The 20,101-nt window shown below is 54.8% G+C and overlaps 1 protein-coding gene across 1 annotated transcript in view; it reads right to left on the bottom strand.

Annotated features, from left to right (window-relative positions):
- Otog (otogelin) overlaps window positions 1-20,101 on the bottom strand; it is a 67,747-nt gene that overhangs the window by 19,447 nt on the left and 28,199 nt on the right. Inside the window, exons 25-39 of the mRNA XM_040736065.1 lie at window positions 18,830-18,968; window positions 16,886-17,020; window positions 16,482-16,628; window positions 16,082-16,201; window positions 14,443-14,559; window positions 13,648-13,804; window positions 10,111-10,137; window positions 6,683-6,850; window positions 5,471-5,749; window positions 4,973-5,090; window positions 4,046-4,125; window positions 1,864-3,626; window positions 1,177-1,345; window positions 784-929; window positions 61-150 (exon numbers count right to left, since the gene is read on the bottom strand). Coding sequence (XP_040591999.1) covers window positions 61-150; window positions 784-929; window positions 1,177-1,345; window positions 1,864-3,626; window positions 4,046-4,125; window positions 4,973-5,090; window positions 5,471-5,749; window positions 6,683-6,850; window positions 10,111-10,137; window positions 13,648-13,804; window positions 14,443-14,559; window positions 16,082-16,201; window positions 16,482-16,628; window positions 16,886-17,020; window positions 18,830-18,968 — 3,655 coding nt within the window. The remainder of the gene's footprint in view (window positions 1-60; window positions 151-783; window positions 930-1,176; window positions 1,346-1,863; window positions 3,627-4,045; window positions 4,126-4,972; window positions 5,091-5,470; window positions 5,750-6,682; window positions 6,851-10,110; window positions 10,138-13,647; window positions 13,805-14,442; window positions 14,560-16,081; window positions 16,202-16,481; window positions 16,629-16,885; window positions 17,021-18,829; window positions 18,969-20,101) is intronic.

Raw genomic sequence — 20,101 nt, 5'->3', positions numbered from 1 at the left:
CTCCTGCACACTCTGACCCTCTGACCGGCGTCCTGCAGGCCACCTCTTTGACATACTCACCTTCCTGTTGAAGCGGTCGATGGTGACACGATGGGCCAAATGAGTCACATTCAGCATTACCAGACAGAATGGGGGCCAGTTCAGGTGTCCCTGCAGAAAGCCCAGCCTCGTCAGCCCAGAGCCCCGCCCCAAGTTCCCCTCCAACTCTGCGAGTAAAGGAAATGTGGGCATACTCGCAGGCCTGGGTAGACGGTACACAGAATCCCACCTAACCTCATGCATGCCCTGCCGAGGGGAAGGAGGGACGGAGGGAAGGAGGGGTAGGAAGAGAAAAAGGGTGGGAGGAAGGGAAGGAAGGAAGAGAGCGCTTCCTCTGCCCATTTGGCTCAGGGGGTTATCCTAGCAGGCACGCCCCTGCATCTGGCACCTATGACCACAGGCCACCCCCTTGGAACGACTTCCCTGCTCCTCTACACATGGTGTCAACTTAATGAGTCTGGAAAGCTGCAGGGACTAAGAAGGGTGCAGATCCCAGGAAGGGCCAGCAGGTGGCACACTGTGCTCCACTCCACCCCCCAATCACCTGCCTGCTAAAGGGAGATCAGTTACCACTCCGGGAACCTCCTGGGAGGCAGAAGGAGAGAGAAAGATGCTGTAACGGCCCTCCCCAATATCTGCCCTAACTTCCGGCTTTCCTTGAACTGCAGCTTTACTGTCCGGTTTCCCCTCTCAGTCTAGGTCCGTCCTCGGGTCCCGGCAGAGAGAAAAGCAAGAGGCATTTACCAGGTTGGCACTCTTACAGTCCAGGACATGTACGGAGATCATTTCATCTGGACTCTGGCTGAGGACATAGATGGCCTCCTTGAGCAGGGCCACGTGGCTACCATCAAAGGTTACAAAGCTCAGGTCTGGGAAGACTGAGCATCGGCCTGGAAGCAGAGACAGGGAAGACCAAGCAGATGACCCCACCTAGGAAGATGAGCAGGTGAGTCAGAGACTCAGGATTGGAGAGTCACCGGGATCAGGTGTCTCACGGAGTTCGGAGGTCACAAGGGCAGGAGTCCACGGTCAGATGAGATTTCTCACCAGCGTGAGGGAGAGCACACACACCAGGGGAAAAGCCGTGCTGGGTAGGAAAAGAGGAGGACAGAGGTTTGGGCAGACCCCAAAACTCACAGGCGCATTCCCAGCGCGGGCAGCAGCGGTCCCCACCCACCCGCACGGCGAGGCCCAGGACTCCACAGTGCGGGCGGGCAGCGCCCTCAGGACAGTGCTGGGACTGGTTCACACGTATTAGCCGGCCCTCGAGGCAGATGTGCCGGATGCAGTCTTGTTCAGCGATGGGCTGTGGCACAAGAGTCAACATGAGCACCCCTCACTAATTACCGACCTCAGCCCTTCTGGAACGAGCCACATTCAAGCAGGACAGGCGGCCTTGGTGTCCTGGGACGTCTAGTTGCGACAGTTAATTTGAAACAACCAAAAGTCATTTGGGAAGAGTCTCAGTGAGGGCCTGTCTGGGTCAGGTTGGACTGTGGGCGTGTCTGTGGTGGGCTGATTTAATTGTCTTAATTGAAAACTAGCTGGGTAGTAAGTTCACAGTCCAAATCACATTCTCACCACACCCTGCAAAAACACACCAACTCATCCAGCCGTGCCCTGGACCCAAGCAGACAGTGTGGGACCCTGCTGTGGCTTCAGGGGGATAAGTCCACCACCTCCATCTCGCAGCATAGGGTGAAGGACAGGCACCTCCACAAGCACAGCCTATGCCATACGGTGGTGCCCATCTTAGGGGCGGGGACAAGGCCAGGTATTGAGGAGAGGATTTACAAACACTGAGGAACCTGACGAGACTCTCACCACACAGGTGTCAGAAATGTTCACTTCAGCCTCCGTCGGCCCCTCTGCTACGCTCTGGGCGGGAGCTGAGCGTCCTGACTGCTCCGTGGTGGCCTGGCGCACGACATCCTCTTGGGGCTGGAGCCCTGCTGGGGTCCCGTGGGCTTCTGCCAGCTGAGGCAGCAGAACCAGTGAGCCCTCCCTTGAGGCCGTCCTGGCTGACACCTGGCTTAGGGAGTAGGATGTGGGCACCAGTGGCACTGTGCCAGCCTGGGGGCCTTCTGTCTCTGTCTCCAAGGGAGTAACAGCGTGACTCACTGTGGCCGTGAGTTCCACGAACCCTCCGTGGGCAGAGCCAGAGGTGGAGGTAGGTGGGGACACTTTCTTAGACAGGATGGCTGCTTTAGGGGTGGTGCCCTTCCGTGGGGCAACAGACACTGTGGGGGGCACCCCAGCGGTCACAGCTGAGGCTCCAGAGCTTGGCGACGTGACTCCCGGAATTAGGTCTGGAGCCAGGGCTGTTTGGGGGGCCGTGGGGCTGGGTGGGTGTGCCTGGTCCTCCACAGCAGACGTGAGAGGCACTGTGGGGCTGAGCGTGTGAGCAGGTGGTGTCACGGTCGTGGCCAGGGTCAGAGTGGTGGCCTGATGCTGAGGTGGGGGGGTGGTGATGGAGCCTTTGGGGCCTGGTGTGGCCACTGGCGCAGATGTGCCCACTTTAGCCAATGGCAGGCTGGTGTCCAGAGGCAGGCCAGAGAGGAGCTGGGGTGACCGAGCTGACTCTAGAGAAACTAAGGCTGTGGCCCCCAGTCTGTGAGCATCCATGGATGGGCTGCCAGCAGCCAGGGTCCCCAGGGACAGAGCTGGGGGCCCGGGGGCTGTGGTGGTGTGTTGGGCCGGATGAGGCAGGTCAATGGGGACTGAGCTTGGGCGCGAGGACACTGGCAGCTTTATAGGCTGGCTATGCCCAGGTTCTTCCTTCCCTGTAGCTGGCACCGCCTCCAAGTCCTTGGTGACAAGGGGACTGACAGCCCGCTGTGTTGAGCTCACCACAGCCAGGGAGTGGCTAGAACTTGAAGAGCTCTGGGCCCGGACGAACGGGGACATCACTGTCTTATTTGCGACCTCAGTTACTGTAGTTGTCAGGTGGGACCCCAAGGACGAGGGGGCCCTGGAAGTTGCTCCAGGGGAAGTCACAGATCTGGAAGAGGGGCTCGGGAGCCCAGAGGGCTGCAAAGGTGTAGTCCTGACAGGAAAGGGATCATGACTCGGAACTGTCACAGCTTTGGTCATGAGTGGAAAGTGAGGTACAGGGGGTGACCGGGAGGATACCGTGGTGTTGGCACTCCCTGCAAAGTTCACGGTCACCTTGGTTGTCTCTGTTGTACCTGATGCAGTACCGGATGTGGGTGTCTGCAGAGATCCAAGGAGGGAGGACGAGGGCCCTGGAAGGTGAGAAGCGGCCAGGAGGCTGCCAGCCCCTTCCTCTCCGGCTGGGGCCTCTGTGTACTGAGAAGGAAGGTTAGATGCTGTACGCCCTGCTGGGGGCTGCAGTGTGGGTTGGGCGGGGCCTGGAGATGGCACTGGCCCCTCGGTGGCAGCCACTGGTGGGTCTGGGGCTGAAGTGAGTGAGGCTACTGGGACAAGGGCAGGCCTGTGGGTGGAGGTTCTCGGAGGCTCCTGTGGGAGCTGCAATTTGTCACTGGGGGTGGGTAGCACTTGGCCAGGTGCCAGGGTCTCATTGCCAAGTGCCCCCTCCGTGGGACCCTGCAGGGCTGGCTCCACACCTGGGGCAGACAAGAGAGGAGACTCATAAGGAGGGTGACTGTCCCAGCCATCCTCATGGGGCAGGACTGAAGTATGGGGCTGGAGGACCAGTACCCTAAGCAATCGGGCAAGCATGGCTTCCGATGCCAGACAGCCAAGACCTCCGTCCACAGAAGCCAGCAAGGCTGGGCTCTGTCCATCTCGCCTAAGCCTGGCTGCCCTGTGCACTCTGCACAAAACCCCAAGCGAGACGTGCACCCCACACCTTTCCTTTCTCTGAAATGGGGACCAGACGAAGCCTCCCCAGCTCTGTGTTCTTTCCTTCCAGAACCCTGTGCTGACTCTGCTGCCCTAGGTTCTGGAACTCTGAGCAGAATTTCCCAGCAACACCCCGGAGACGTGAAGGGGCCAGAAGGAGGAAGAACACCAGGCCACTTACAGTCTTCCAAATAGACGCATCTCTGTGTGATTTCATCCAGGACCTTAGGTGTAGGGCACACAGGGACACAGCCTTCTACCCTAAGGACAGAGCAGGGAGCTGGCTAGTGATCAGAACCCAGTGCGGCCCCCTTTTGCTTGGAGAGCATACAGGCCCCAGCCTTCCTTACGGCACGTGTGCATGTCCATGTTTATCACGCACACTCTCGCACAAAGCTCCACAGAGGCCTCGCCACACGTGCGTGTGGTAGCACCATGCCCATACTGGTACTCCCTGGCCAGCAGGGAGACAAACGTGAGAACTGTGTGGCCATGTGCAGACCTATACACGTGCTCAGGCTCTCCACATCCTCACACAGCCCACAGGCTCTTTCCAGGGCTGTAAAAAGCCAAGATACATGCATACTGCATGCATGATATCCGTCCATGTAGACGCCCACAAATATCAGCTCACACGCCCCCATGGCATTTTCAACCACTCTGAGTTGCATATAATCTGCTCACGCAGGTGTGTGAACATGGCTGTGTATAGCCCGTACATATGTAATACATAAAAACAGAAGGTTTGGTCATATACACATCATGTACAGTATACAAGTACATGACATGTATATATGGCACACACGCTGTTGTGATTTGAGTGTGAACCCACGCCCCCTATAGATTTGCTGTCATGCCTTCTTCCCGCAGCAGCCGCTGGATCCCTTCTTAAACTGTGACCCCAAATCAATCCTTCCTTGTTGCTCTCGTCAGGCATTTTGTCACGGCAATGGGAAAAAATAACTAAGACATGCATAAAAACACATTTCCCCAGTACACAGAGTCTTAGTACACACATGCACACATGCATGTCTACACACATGCTCCCGGTGTGCTCAGACTCGGTTTCGCATGCCTTGACTCCATGCCCACGGCCTCCCGGCCTTACCTGGGCACATCCTGGCAGCTGGCTGCCTGTGGGTCCCGGCAGGTCTGGAAGCAGGGGCTGGCACAGGCATCATAGTGCCACTCGCAGATGGGGTAGGCAGCCCCCAAGGGCTTGGCATCTAGAGAGACAGTCCTCTCCATGTCTCTGGACTATGAGACTGAACACCAGAGCTCAGAATCACCCCCAGCTCTGCCCACACCTCCCCTGCCCTGCAGTGGGGACAAATGAAGAAAAGCAGGAAGAAGCCAGGCGGAGGAGCCAGCATTCATGACGGCCAGGGTCTTGCTGTCTTCTCCGCCTGGTGTCCCCATGGGAGCACTTTAAGTTCCTGGGGCCAATATGTGTCCCAAGGCAGGAAAGTGGAGGCACGCACTACACGAACCGCCACCAGTCCTGTCACCTCCACACAGGCCATGTCTTTTTACACTGTATAAGCGACCTGCAGCAGCAGGCGGGACCCCGGATGTCAGCTGGGTCTCAACCCACCCGGCCACTTACCCAGAAGGCGGAAGAGCGCACCGCCACGAAATGCCTCAGTGTGTTCATATGTCCGCAGAGCCAGCTCAAGGCCTGACCAGTGCAGGAAGGAGCCAGGCTTGGCCAGGGACTCCAGAGCCACCAGGCCAGCCTGCCATGTTCCCCGGTGCAGGGAGAAGGAGGCATGCAGGCGGAAGGCTTCATCACCCCGCCACCTAGCCATCCCTATGGACCCGTTGGCTGTGGTGTGCAGGAAGAAGTTGGGTCTGTCAGCTGCCTCCAGGGACACGGCATCAGGGTCTGCAGAGCCACGGGAGTTGGGTCAGTGTGCAGAGGGGACCAGATTTAGGGGACGCAGCACACTAGCATGTGTCCGTACTCCGCAGTTGGGGATGACAGCTCCCTGGGGACAAGCCGGGCCCGGCTCCTCCTTGACCTCCCTCCCTGTCCTCACTCTCCCTCCTGCTCACTGGCCACCCTCTGGTCATTCATCTCTTGGGACTGAGTGGGAGGTTACAGAAGCCCACAACTGCTCTCTCCTGCCCTGCCTCTCGTCGCATCCCTCCAAAAGCCTCGCCTGTCCTAGTGCCTGCAATGCCTGGCGCCAAACAGATAGGAATGGCCCTTCTGCAGGGTGACAGCTCACTGGACCTGGAGAGCAACTGGGTCTGGTGACTCGGCAAGCTCCGATTGCTCCCCATTTCTTCCTGTCACCGTAAGTTCCCCATCCCTGAGCTAGCTCTCCCGTGCAGAGCCCCCACATCAGACTCTGAAGCACGCCCCTCCTTGTCAAGCGCCACGGGGCTGGATCGCCCGCTGGACAGGGACTGACTCTCCTCTCTATGTCTCTTAATGCCTGGTTCCTGTGCTTGCCCTGGGCTTAAGGCTCGGTGAGAGGGAGACACGGAGAACGGAGAACGGAGGAGAGAGGAAGGAGGGAGGGGGAAGAGAGGGGAAGCTGAGAAGGAAAAGAGAGAGGAGCCAGAGGAGAGGAAGAGGGAAGGACACAAAGGAAGGAGGAGATTGCTGCCCCTGGGCTTCTCTGAAACAACAGTGGGGGCCAAAGGCCTCTGTGGGTCCTGTCCTCGGCAGTTGGGGGTCACAGAGGTCAATACTAGTCTGAGCAGGCTGGAGCCCTGTGGGTGGCTGTGGGCTTCAGCACCCACCCCCATCCCTGTCTGTTGGCACCGCCTTTCCTGAGAGGGCTGGACTGGAGCCAGGGGTGGGCCTTACCATGGGCCTTGGCCTTGCACAGAGCAGCTGTCAGCAGGAAGCTCGAAATGTCCCCTGGCGCCAGATCCTCTGCCCTCACAAGGGCTATGTCACCGTCTACTGCCTTCGAGGCCACGAGAGTGCCCCCAGCCACCACACTGGACAGCTGAAAGGGACCTTTACCTAGAGCTGGAGAGAAGAGCCCCTGTCACAGGCCCCTCCCCACCCAGCCCACCTGTCCCGCCCGTCAGACGTTCAGAAGAGGCAGGGTGTTAGAAAGAGGCTCTTGGTAGCTTCTCATCCCATACCGCAGGTGCCTTCATGGCTATAACGGGTCAGGGACCCCAGGCTAGCAAACCCTGAAGGAACCTCCCCTGTGCTTAAGCCCTTGCATAGGCAGCCCATGACAGTCAACCCCATAAGCATGGGCCATTACCATGACAGATAATGCTCCATCGGGAACCCCCACACAATCCTAAGGGACGACAGCAAGGACCCCAGAGCTTAAGGTTTATGTCTATTTATTTTGTGCATATATATGTCCCACTTGTGTTTGTGAGAGCTTTGGAGTGACGGGTATAGGGTGGAGAGGGTGTGGGTGTCCCAGACAACTGTGACAGCTTTATATGTGACCTTCCTGGCTCTGGCGTGTCCCAGCTGTCTGGGTCACCTCCCCAGTGGCTCTCCTCATCCCTAGGATAGATCAGGAACACAGCTTTAACTCAGGCTCTGCCATCCTGGACTCGAGCTCTGCCTCCCACCCCACAAGTGTACCTGTCACACTGGACAGCTCCATCGAAAGAGCTGCAGGGTTGTCCTAGCTCATCTCCATCATGCTGCCCCACTCTCTCAGAGAAATCCTCCTTTCGTGCCTTCAAGACACCTACTCAGTCCCTGGAGACCAGCTCAAATGTCACCTCCCCAGGGAAGCTCTCCCCGCACGCTCTCCTGCCACACCCTCCTCCATGCTCTACCAGACCTTGAAGCAAACACACACCAGTCACAGTTCTGTGGTGTGGGTCTGCACTGGGGTTCCCATCTGCGTCCTTCGTTAGAAAGCAGACAGACAGTGTCGTGTGCTGGTAAATGGTCAGCAACCAGCTCTCAAAAAACAGACCTGTAAAGCTCAGAGCACACACGTGGTGTACCTCTGTAAGGCTCAGAGCACACACGTGGTGCCGGGATGCTCCCGTGTGCCTCTGTAAGGCTCAGAGCACACACGTGGTGTCGGGATGCTCCCGTGTGCCTCTGTAAGGCTCAGAGCACACACGCGGTGTACCTCTGTAAGGCTCAGAGCACACACGTGGTGTCGGGATGCTCCTGTGTGCCTCTGTAAGGCTCAGAGGACACACGTGGTGTCGGGATGCTCCCGTGTGCCTCTGTAAGGCTCAGAGCACACACGTGGTGTCGGGATGCTCCCGTGTGCCTCTGTAAGGCTCAGAGCACACACGTAGTGTACCTCTGTAAGGCTCAGAGCACACACGTGGTGCCGGGATGCTCCCGTGTGCCTCTGTAAAGCCCTCTTTCTCAGCCCCGCCCCCATGAGGTCTGGGCCACAGAAAATGCTGGGAGAAAAACAAAGCAAGGAGTGGGTGAATGGGTGAGTGGGTGGGTGGGTGGGTGAGTGGGTGGGTGAGTGGGTGAGTGGGTGGGTGAGTGGGTGGGTGAGTGGGTGGGTGGGTGGGTGAGTGGGTGGGTGGGTGGGTGAGTGGGTGGGTGAGTGGGTGAGTGGGTGGGTGGGTGGGTGGAGGATGCTGGAAGCAGCTTGTCCTTTGCAAGTTACTGACACCCAAAATGCCACCCTCGAGGGAGAGAACTGCTCAGAACTGCTGCTGAAATGTCTCGCCCGATGTCACAAAGACCTTCCCGTCCCAGGGACACAGTTCTCCCAGAGTCATTCCTTTGGGCACTGAAGGTCTGGGGCCATCAGCCGCCCCTTGGAACTACCATTTAGCAGGGCCATCTCTCTGAGCTGTTATGTTGCAGCCTGGCCCATCTGGCCCTGGTTTCACAGACCCTTGTCTTGTCTCTCATGTGCTTTCCATAGGCATAGATGTTAGGTCTTAACCCTGGGACACACGCTAACCGAAGTGCCTATCGACTCCTGGGTGCAGGCTGCCAGGTTCTCCCAGCATTCCTTAGCTCCTGCCTGTTATAGCAGCAGTTCTCAACCTGTGGGCTGCCTAAGACCTTCTGCAGATCAGACATTTACATTATGATTCTTAACAGTAGCAAAGTTATAGCTATGAAACAGCAACAGAAATAATTTTATCACTGGGGTCACCACAACATGAGGGACGGTATTAAAGGGTCACGGCATTAGAAAAGTTGAGAACCACTGTGTTACAGGGTCCACCTGGATGCCATGCCCCACCCCCTACCCTAACCTCCTCCAGCGGGGGAGGGGGGGCTGCCCTTCCCCCAGCAGCTCTTCCCCAGGCAATCCAGTCCTTTTTTATCCTTTTACCTTTCGGGCTCTGCGTCCTGGCCTCTTGGCTCCTGGATCTCCCCTCCCCACACTCTGCCCGCATAGCCAAGCTCAGGGTCAGGCTCACTCTGGACCCTCCAGACGCCTGTGTCGCTCACAGCCTTCTCCCTTGTGTCTACAACAAGCCTTCTCCGCCACAGGAGCACTCATGTCCTCCTTTTTAGTTTCCTTTTGTCATTCGATAGTCTTTCTGGGAAGACACCCAAATCAGCCCCAGCATGTGTGCAAAGCCTGTACCCACACCTACACGGGCCAGCTCCTGCAGGGTGTCACCGGGAGGACGCCTGGGGCTTGGATGTCCAAAGGCTAGGACTGAAGCTCCAGGACTCCGCCTTGGCCCAGGGGGACAAAGTTCGATGCTGAGAGCTACTCTACAGCCATCTCGCCACAGCCCATTCAACCTCTGATCAAATGGACCAAGTGGCTCTAATACTGGACGCTAATCCCCCTAGGGCTCCAGCAACGACTAGTATTTTCGTCTTCATTAAAAAATCTAGATGTGGGTGCAAATTTTGGTTCCATGAGCCCTTGTGTATTTGAAGATCCCATCCAGGTCTTCAGCAACCTTCCTCAGAGAAAGCGGTCTGCACCTGCTTTTGACCGCTCCGGTATGCAGAGAACCCTGGTGACACTAGAACTTATTGGGCCCAGTGAGAAATGCTGTGGGGTGGGCACTCTGGTGTCAGTGGTTTTCTGCTGCCTGGTGAAGTTGCTCTGAATGGTGAAAGTGCCCGAGGAGGCTCCTCTCCTGGGCCTCACACGGGGCTGCAGGAACAGCTGTGTGTGAAGTCCTGGACGTCCCTGAGCCCTGCACAACCGGGACTCCACGTCACACGGTTCCTCCCAGCACCGCGTCTCAGCTGTCCTCAGGAGGTCAGCTCTGATGTGGCCAAGAGCAGTGTTAGCAGTGCCCAGCCAGGCTCTGCCCCGCCAAGGCTCCGCATGGGGAAATCTGACTTACCTTTGTTGAAGAAGTCACAGTCGTAAGCTAAAGAAGAAAGAAGAGAGATTTCCCATGAGCGATGCACCTGGACCCAGCCTCCTCCCTCATCAAGGACTGGAGCTGGCCTATTTCCAAAACTCCAAGATTGAGGGATGGGCTTGGATCCAAATGTCTTTTTGTTTGTTTGTTTGTTTGTTTTGTTTTTCAAGACAGGGTTTCTCTGCATAGCCCTGACTGTACTGGAACTCACTCTGTAGACCAGGCTGGCCTTGAACTCAGAGATCCATCTGCTTCTGTCTCCTGAATGCTGGAATTAAAGGTGTGTGCCATTACCACCCCACAGACCAAGTGCTTTAAGAGGAAGAAATACAGTGGTCCTTCCTTGCACCCCAGAACAAGGCTCAAAGCCTGGCTTGGAGTAGCACTCAGCAATTGAATGGATGGATGAATGAATGAATGAATGAATGAATGAACGAACGTTGGACAGAAGAGTATGTTTTGTGTGACCATAAAGGTCAAGAATACACCATGCAGGTGTAGGTATGAAGATATAGCCCAGTCAGTAGAGCGCTTGCCTAGCATGTACAAGGTCCTAGATCCAATGGTTCTCCAACATTGAATTATATAATATGGTGGAGCAAACCTCTAATCTCAGCACTCAGGAGGTGGAGGCAGAAGTTCCAAGCTCATGGTCATCCTTGGCTATATAGCAAGTTTGAAATAAACCTGGACTAGAGATCCCGTCTCAAATACAGCAATAAACAGAAGCAAAGTGTAGAAGACCTGATAGGATATTTTTGCAGAAGAGCCCAAAGAAGGAATGCAAGCATGAGGCAGAAGTTCCTCGGCATTGGATGGAACGGGACAAAGGGCTTCCAGGATCCCAGGCTCTCCACAACCCTCTGTGCAGCATGGGCTCCACCAAAGCACTTTTAGACAGTAAGGAGCCCCTAAAGCATGGACCCATTGCGCCCTCTAGTGGACAATCTGCATCTATTCAGTGGCATCTCTCTTAGGATTCCTCAGCCCACAATGAGGGGAGAAGGCTTGCCAGGAGCCTATGGGCAAGCCCTTGCTTTCCCTCGTTTGTGGGCGTGAAGCAATGAACCATAAAACTATGAGGGGGACTGGGAGGTGACTCAGAGCTTGCCTAACCAGCACAAGGACCGAGTTCAACCTCGGAGACAGAGGCAAGCAGATTTCTTGGGCTTACTGGCCAGTCAGCCTAATGGCTACACGCTGATGCAAGAAACGCATTTGCAGGGACATCGCTCCCATCTGTCCAACCTTGGGCTGGCAGGGCGTGCTGTTGACCTCAGCACCGTTTATTTTAGTGTGACTTTTCCTTTAAGTCACAGCTACTTGTTTACTGGGAGCTGCAATGACATGTGGAGGTCAGGAGACGGAGACGGGGGGGGGACACGGGGGCACGGGGGACGACACAGGGGGTTTCTGTTCTTTCCCTCGACCACACGGGTACCCACTCAGCTATCTCACTAGCCAGGATTATTGATTTTAAAATATCTTGTGCAATATTTCTCACTTTAACTTTACAATCCCTCATTGCCTCAACGTCCCATAAACTCATAGACCCAGTGAGGACCACGCATTGCCATTGTGATATTTTGATATTCACTAAAAACCTTTGTTTTTTTTACACTTTTTTATTATACTAAAAACCTTATTAATCTTTGGAGAAACTGTCCTTGCTTTGCTTAGGTCATTAAAGTAGCTAATCCTACTTTAATGTGACATTCTAAACATATCCAAATCAATACAAAAAGTTCATAATAAATACAATGTCAAAACATTAAAATAAGCAGTAATGGGATCCCACTGAGCCACCATGAAGCCTAGACCCAAGAGAAACTTATAATTCTGACCTTCGGTATTTGTTTGCAAACAATATTTCTGCAGTAACTTTTAGTTCTTAAAGCTACTAACATTAAAACATTATTGTGGGGGCTGGAGAGATGGCTCAGCAGTTAAGAGCACTGACTGCTCTTCCAGAGGGCTTGGGTTCAATTCTCAGCACCCACATGGCAGCCCACAGCCGTCTGTAATTCCAGTTCCAGGGGACCTGACACCCTCACACAGACATACATGCAGGCAAAACACTGATGCACATGAAATAAAATAAATAAATATTTTTAAAAAGCATTATTGTCGTCGGGCAGTGGTGGCGCACGCCTTTAATCCCAGCACTTGGGAGGCAGAGGCAGGCGGATCTCTGTGAGTTCAAGGCCAAGCTGGACTGATAGCCTCCAAAACAATACAGAGAAACCCTGTCTCGAAAAAAAAAAGCATTATTGTGCTGGGTCCCTAAGTTTTCTGGTATTCTTGTAAGTGCCACAGCTCTGACAGGTGCCCCAACTGCTTCACCTTAGTCCTGATTATTACATGAGACAGCATGCATGCAGCGCGTCATGGTAGGTGCTCCAAAAAACACGTGTGTCCCTCTCCTTCCTGAGGGGTGGTTACCAGAAGCCAGGAGAGGGGAGACCCCACCAGGAACCCTCATCTGTGCTGAAGGACCTCAGGGGGAACAGGCATGGAAAAGGGAAGCCAAGGGAGGGGAGGGTGCTCCTCCGTCTTCTCCCTGGGGTCCCCCAGCCTGGAGCCCCAGGGGCTGGGGATGTGCCAGCCTGTGTCTGTCAGCAGTGTTGCGCAGTGCCAAGCCAGCACCTGTGAGGTTTGCTCCTGTGCTGTGGAGGTGGGATGAGGCCAGGCCCAGGTGACAGAGCTGGGGTCCCCTTGCTGAGTCACTGACCCAACACGAGGTCAGAAAAACCCCACTGTGGGATACTGGAATCTAAGGGAAATGGCCTGGATTTTAGGAAGTTAGTTTAACCTTCCACACGTTTTATTTCAGCTTTTACTCACTGTGTGTTTTATGGTATACATTTATACTGCAGGAAATGTATGTAACTGTGTGTGCGCTCAGACTTTTCCCATCTCACAGAGGTGTCTATCAACCAGATCACAGGCCCACCCTGTTTTGAGTAAAACAGGACCTCTCCACAGCTCAGCTGACAAAGGCTTTTATGTTCAATATCCTGTTTGAGCCTCCGGAAGGTCAGTCCAGGGCCTGTCTATTCCTATTTTTCAGGTGACAAAAACTGGGGCTCAGAGGAAGCTGGGCAGCTTGTTTGAGGTCACACAGCAGGCAAAAGCCAGTCTGGCCTTGGAGCCCAGGGCGTGGGACTCCCTTAGCAACGAGGTTAAGGACCAGCCCGTTCAGGGATGAGCTCCAGCTGCCCTGCTCTTCTCTCTCTCTCTCTCTCTCTCTCTCTCTCTCTCTCTCTCTCTCTCTCTCTCTCTCTCTCTCTCTCTCGTCTGTCTGTCTCTCTCTCTCTTTCTGTCTCTCTCTGCCTCTGTCTCTCTCTGTCTGTCTCTGTCTCTCTGTCTGTCTCTGTCTCTGTCTCTCTCTCTCTCTGTCTTTCTCTCTCTGTCTGTCTCTCTGTCTCTCTCTCTCTCCCTCTCTTTCTTTGCCACAGGCTCACCAGTTACAACACAGGAATATGCAGCCATGGGGGTGTGGTCTGGGACACTCACGGCAGAGGCGGGGGGTCCGCCAATCAATGACCACCCCGTGCTGGCAGCACTGATGGGCATAGGCAGACACGCTGGCACAGAAGCACTCGCAGTCACCGCCCCGGCTGCAGCCGCATGTGTCCGTCAGGCAGTTTGAGTAAAACCAAGTGACATCAACCTAGGGAAGGTCAGAGGGCTCTGAATGCCAAGCCTGCATCTTTTCTGTGACAGCACAGCACAGAGATGTCACAGGTAGGATGAGCTGTCTGCATGGAATGTGGGATGGGGGTGAGGGAGGCGGGGGGTGGGCAGGCAGCTAAGACAGCGCACGGGCAGATACCCACTGTGAGAGGCTCATCCTGAGCCCGGGACGTTGGACTCCGGGAACTAAGGGACCTCTAAAGCTCAGGCAGAGCACGTGACCTGCCCAGCCAGGCTGGAGACACAAAGGCCAGGCTGCAGTGGTCCTTGAAGCCCTGGAGGAACCACGTGCAGCAGAGCCCCGGCCTTCTCCTCTCCATGGGGAGCAGGGAAAAGGCAGGGGTGCTGCAACAGGGGACAGTGCTCACTCTGCAACAGAACTTCCTCATGAGCAGGGACAGCCGGGGCAGCTGGACATGCAGAGAGCACAGAGGTTTGCCTGGCTGTCCCTAGGCAGCAGCGACTTAGGGAAGGATTATCTGGGCAGAGCAGAGGCAGGAGAGTGGCGGGGAAGAGATGGGCCTCCCCTCTTTTAAGGGAGTCTTTGAAAAGGAAGGGTCCCGGGAAAGTGGGAGGGACTTAGGAGGAGCCCACTTCCCACTGGGAGGCACTCACCACGGGGTGGCAGGGCTCAAACACCTCACTGAGCAGAATACCACACTCCTTCCTGGCAAATGGTTCTCGGAGAGGATTGAGGACGCACGTGTCCCGGGGGTCAGGGGTCTCTGGGCACTGTAGGGTAAAGGAAGAGCTGTGCCTGTGGCACCGAGCAGAGAGATTTCCCTATCCCTCGTGTCCCTGTGCCTGGTCACAGGGAGGCGCTGAGACTGTCCACATCCCCTGGAGAGCGGGAGCAGCCTCCAACCTGCCCCCAGCAAACAGAGCAAACACACCAAAGGTTCCGGGGACACACCAGGCTGTGAGTCTGTGATGGCATGATTGCATCAGATGGGTCCTAGAGCCCACCTCACTGGAGTCTGTCCTTACTGGCTGTGAGGAATCAGGAAACCATGTTGGGAACCACACATGACAGGAAGAGGGTGGCCTCTAAGAGCTAAGGGCGCTCACTGGCCACCAGCTACTGAAAGCTAAAGCTTTCAGGCCTACAGGTCCAGGAGTGGAGGTGACCCACAGCCACCCATGTGTGCATCCTCTGGGTGAGGCCCAGCCCTGGACGTCATCCTGTCTACAGCCTGTGGATCACAGAGTAGAAAACCAGCCTCATGCTCTGATTCCCAACCACCAGGAACTGAGTGGTGTTGAGTTGAACCCCACTGTTGCACAGCAAAGGGTGCTTAACACAGATTTCCCCAGGCCCAAATTTTTATGCACTGTCTCCCCAGCATGCCTAAAGTTATAAGCAATAAAGACATATGGGCTGGTGGGGAGGGGGTCCTCAAACCAAAATCAGTCATCCACTCAGCTTACCGCTCTGCTTCCCCATCTCTCTCTATCCCCCTGCAAAGAACTAAGATCCGCCCAGTGCAGGCAAGAGACACCTGAAACCGGCACATCACCACCCTCCATCGCTGCACCCAAGGCAGACATAATTAATCAATCACAGTCCTTAGATATTTCTCAAAGACACTTTGCAGGCAGCCTCTTGGATTTGATGAGAGCTGTTAGGGGTTCTCTGCTGCACGACTCCCTCACTTCAACAGAAGAATAAGTTCATCCAGAAAGCCCAAGACAGGCAAAACAAGAAGCCAAGTCTCCCGAGGTTCGGTGCTGTTTCCCCAAAAGCTCACAGCTTGGCAGTGTCAGGCATCTCCCACCCTCAGGGATGTCCCATGCTTCTGCCCACGCTCTCCCTCCAAACATAGTCTAAGTCTATCTGTCCCCACGCTCTCCCTCCAAACACAGTCTATCTGCCAAATTCCACCCTCGGCCTCACCTTCTCCATGAAGCATTCACAGAGGATTGCCTTAGAAGACGGTGTCCTCCTCTGTGCCCAAGCTAGTGCCACAGGTGTCGATGGTGGACAAGCCTGGCATGCTTCAATAAGCCCCGTTTTCCACACGAGGGGGCCATCTTGCTAAGATAGGAACTCCACCTTTTCTATTTTACTAGTCACCTGAGTTTGGCCAAGGGCAGGGTGGGCTGCCTGCCTTGCTGGGCAGGGACAGAGTCTTAGGCTAAGAATACCAGTAAGAGGCAGAGGACACCCCCTGGGTGAGCCTCACACCGATGTTGCTGTCCGCTGATTGTGTCCAAGCTGCGTATGGTTCATCTAAGGTAGTGAGGGGTACCTTACCTCCACTGCGGCCCAACTGCTGCCAAACTCCTGGGGGTTTGTTAACTCCAGGTTCTCTGGGGTCCTCATCTCATTGACAGTTTTCAGGTCAAAGTTCCCACAAAGGCCCGCCAACTGACCCTGAGAGGAGGAAGGGCGCCATGTTAGCTGCTAGCAGAGCAGTGATGAACTGCGGCACCGAGACTGTTGACCCGGAAGTGACTGCGGGGAGGATGGTTTGAAGAGAGACAGGGCAAGGCCAGAGAACAATGCCAGACAGAGTGGGTACCAGAGGCCAGGCCAGGGCTGCGATCCTCCCAGGCCCTCAGAGAGGGACAAGTCAGCCAAGGACAGCAGCAGCAGCAGCCTGCCTTAGTCCCGGACAGCGGCAGAGATGGTGGTGCTCAGGTCTCGCGCCTACCTGCCACTGAGGGCCGGCCTGCACGTGCACAGTGGTTCTCTGGTCCCAGAGGAGGGTGATGTGCTCCCACGGGAAATGCACCAGCGTGAAGAAGCCTGCTCTCCAGATGTGCACAGCATGCTTCTCATCCAGGAAGCTCTCAGGACTCTAGAGAGGCAGAGCTAGTCAGTCCTGAAGCCGAGTGTCCCTCCACACCAAGTCAACCAGACACGGTCATGAACACTGCCCAACCCCAGGACCTCACCACGCCTCTCCCTCCTTCTACCCCAATGCTGCCCTCCTTTACAAAGAATCCGTCAGAGCTTCCGCCTCAGCGGCACTACGGATCCCAGCCCTCTCCTGCCTCATCACCACCAATCTGTACACTGTCCGGATGCACAGCCTTCCCCAGTGCAGGTCCTTACAGGATCCCCTGAGTCGTCGTCAAAGATGATGAGGGAGCTGCCCACGTTGATGGAGATGGACTTCCTGCAGATGACGCCGGAGCTGTAACAGTTCACGTCTTCCACCGTCACTGAGAAGCTGAGCTCTGACGTACTCTGAGGAGAAGAAGAGAAGCCAGTACAGCCAGGGAAAGGACACGTCCTGGGAAGAGCACAGAGGAGAAGGGGTGTGGACTCTTTTTGTGAGTGCTGGCGTGGAGGTAAGGGTGTGTTTGTCTGTGAGGTGGTGGTAAACCAGGCAGCTATGCACATGTATGTATGCATATGCAATGTGGAAGCCATGTGACAATCTTGGGCGCCATTGTTGGGGATTCTGTTCGCCTTTGCAGTGAAACAAGATCTCCCACTGGCCTGGAACTTGCTAAGGTGGCTACGCTGGGCCAGGGAGCCCAGGGTATGCCTGTCCCTGCCCCCTCAGCTCTTGGACTACACATTCAGCCCAGCTTTGATGTGGGCTCTGGAGATGATGTCAGGCACCCATGCTTGCAAAGCAAGAGCTCTATTGACTGAGGACTCTCCCAGCCCTGAGTCGACCTCTCTTCAGCTGTGTGACTGAGGGGACGCTTACTTCAGTTCTCTGACACTCAGATTCATTTTCCAGCTGCCTAGTGCTATGTTCAGCAGTCGGTGACTGCCCAAAGGGTCTGAGGGATGAGTGAGTGAGTGAGTAAGTGAGTGTATGTAACCGGGGTGGAGTGGGGACACAGTCTTACAGAGCATTCTATGTTGGAAGGTTACCGGTATTGAATAGCATTTTAAACATACATCACTTTTAAAGTAGCAATTCCACTCCGAAGAGCTAAGAGATACGGTCACATTAGTGTTTGCTGTGGCACTAAAGTATTGCAACTAAGCTAAAATTCATCCATCCCTGTGTGGCACAGTACTCTATGTATGGAATGTTTAAACCAGCATTAAAAATAACGTAGAACATACTGACAGTGTGTGATAATATCCAAGGCACAATATTTGAAAAAAGAAACCTAAAACGGCATGGCACAAGTTCAATACTGTGTATCTTCTGGGGTTATTGAAAAGACGTGAAATATCCCAGCACAATGCTTGTCTATCGACAAGCCCCTGTGAAAGATCCCATTTTGTCCAGCATATGCAAGTCCTGGGCACAAAAATCAATAATAAATAAGTAAGCGCATGTCTGCTCTGTCATTGTGGTTATTGCTGGTATTCATATGATGAGATGGGTGGGCTTAAGAAAGTCAGTGTCTCCTGGTACATCCGGCACTGCCGTACACCCTGCCGGCGCCCCCTTCCTCTGGCACTGCCGTACACCCTGCCGGCACCCCCTTCCTCTGGCACTGCCGTACACCCTGCCGGCACCCCCTTTCTCTGGCGGGGCTCTGGCCTTCACTGTGCCACCCACACCGCCATTCCTCTTCCAGGTGAACAAAGGATTTGAACTTGTGTCTTCCTGCAGCCCACCACTTTTCTAGTCATACTTCCTGGTTCTGTGGCTTCCTAGCGGTGTCACCTCATGCAAGTGCCCTGACTACCCCTGGCCCAGGGCGTCACATCTGTCACATGGGAACAACTGACCCAATCTATCCTCCGCTGTGAAATTAAGTGAGAGAACCCGTAAACGTGGTCAATAAACCACTAGGCACACATTGCCAGCAAATCATAAAGGGCATGGACTCTTTCTACCACAGACAGAAATAAACAATCAGGACTGGTGGGGCGAGGCTGTGATGGTGAGTGGACCTGAAGTAGGGTTCCCTTCACCCTGTGGAGTCTGTCTCTGCAAGCTGCACGTCAGGACTTAGATATCTCCCACCCATGCAACTGTATAGCAGCCTAGAGTCCAGATCACCCACACATCTGAAAGATCTTGGCCCCTGGCTATTCTGGGTGCCAGAAGCAGCTTGGTAGACACGCCCAGGATCTCACTTTGATCAGATGCACTCTGCATGCCCCTACGAAGTCAAACGGAAGCCCATCAAATGTACGGTAGTGTCGGTCCCCGTAGACGGTGCAGGTGGAGGCGCAGGGGTGCAGGGTGCACCGGAACGAGCCCCGCTGGCACACACTGAAACACACAGAGACAGAGTGCAGAGCACACTTTACCCCATGCCGGATGCCCTTGAAACTATTTCCTGCTGAATGCACACCGTGTGCCCCTAACAAAGGGATTCAGCAAGCATGGCAGCCTTCTGCAGAAGGAAGTCTATGGTGCTCCTTTTATTACTCATAATTGTTCATTCATTCATTCATTCATTCATTCAACAGACTATTGGAGATGGACACATCTCAAGCATTTCCCCAAGAATTTAAGAAACATCAGCGATCAAAACAGAAGAAACCCCCTCTGGTTTAGTGAGACTTGTTTCCTAGAGAAGATGGATGCACCCTGCCGGCTTCAGTAGGTGGGCCGTGTGTGGCGGAGGGTGGGGCTTGGAGGAAAATAGGGAGTGTTTGGGAATGAGTCACAGTTTTAAACAGAGACATGGGAGCAGAGACCTCAAGGAGCTGAGAAAGTTAGTTGTATGGACATGTGGAAGAAGAGCATTGTGGGGAGAGGGTGTGGTCTACGATGACCTTGAAGAACACTCAGGTGATGACAGCCGAGATGGGCAGCCCAAGGCTAAGAGGGCAGAGAGGTTCGGAGGGCGGTGGAGGGCTGAGTGGGACATGTCCGAGCAGGCTAGCTGAGGCTGAGCCTTCTTCCTAGGAACAAGAGAGGGAGCCTCTGGAGGACCCAGGTGGGCATGACTCGTTCTGACCAGTACTGGACAGAGGGGAGGGAGGGCCACCTGAGGTGATGGCAGTGGGTTGGAGGAAAGAGGACAGCGGCTCCGTGCAGAGTCAGAGCAGCTGGAAGACTTCTTGAAGAGGTAGTCAGATTTTAAGCATATTTTAGAGGCAGATCAAAAGATTCAAAGACTTTACTATCTACAAGCTCAAGTCAATAAGATTCAGTATTGTAACCAATCAGCTCTGGCCACCAGTCATGAGCTCTGACATTTGAACACACATGCAAGGGCTCAAGTGACATTCTACTTTGGGACTTCCTGAGTCAGACAACCAGGGTTCTGGTGGTACACACATACCCTGGTGTGTATGACAACCATCTGGGGACTTGGCCTTGGCTGTGACCACACTTCTGACATGGGAAGACTCGCCGTGCCCATCCTCTGGACTAAAGAAATGCGGCATTTCCAC

The sequence above is a fragment of the Mesocricetus auratus genome, unplaced genomic scaffold (genome assembly GCF_017639785.1).
Source record: "Mesocricetus auratus isolate SY011 unplaced genomic scaffold, BCM_Maur_2.0 Super-Scaffold_100054, whole genome shotgun sequence".
NCBI classification, from domain to species: Eukaryota; Metazoa; Chordata; class Mammalia; order Rodentia; family Cricetidae; genus Mesocricetus; species Mesocricetus auratus.
This window is presented reverse-complemented; position numbering and strand designations above follow the sequence as displayed.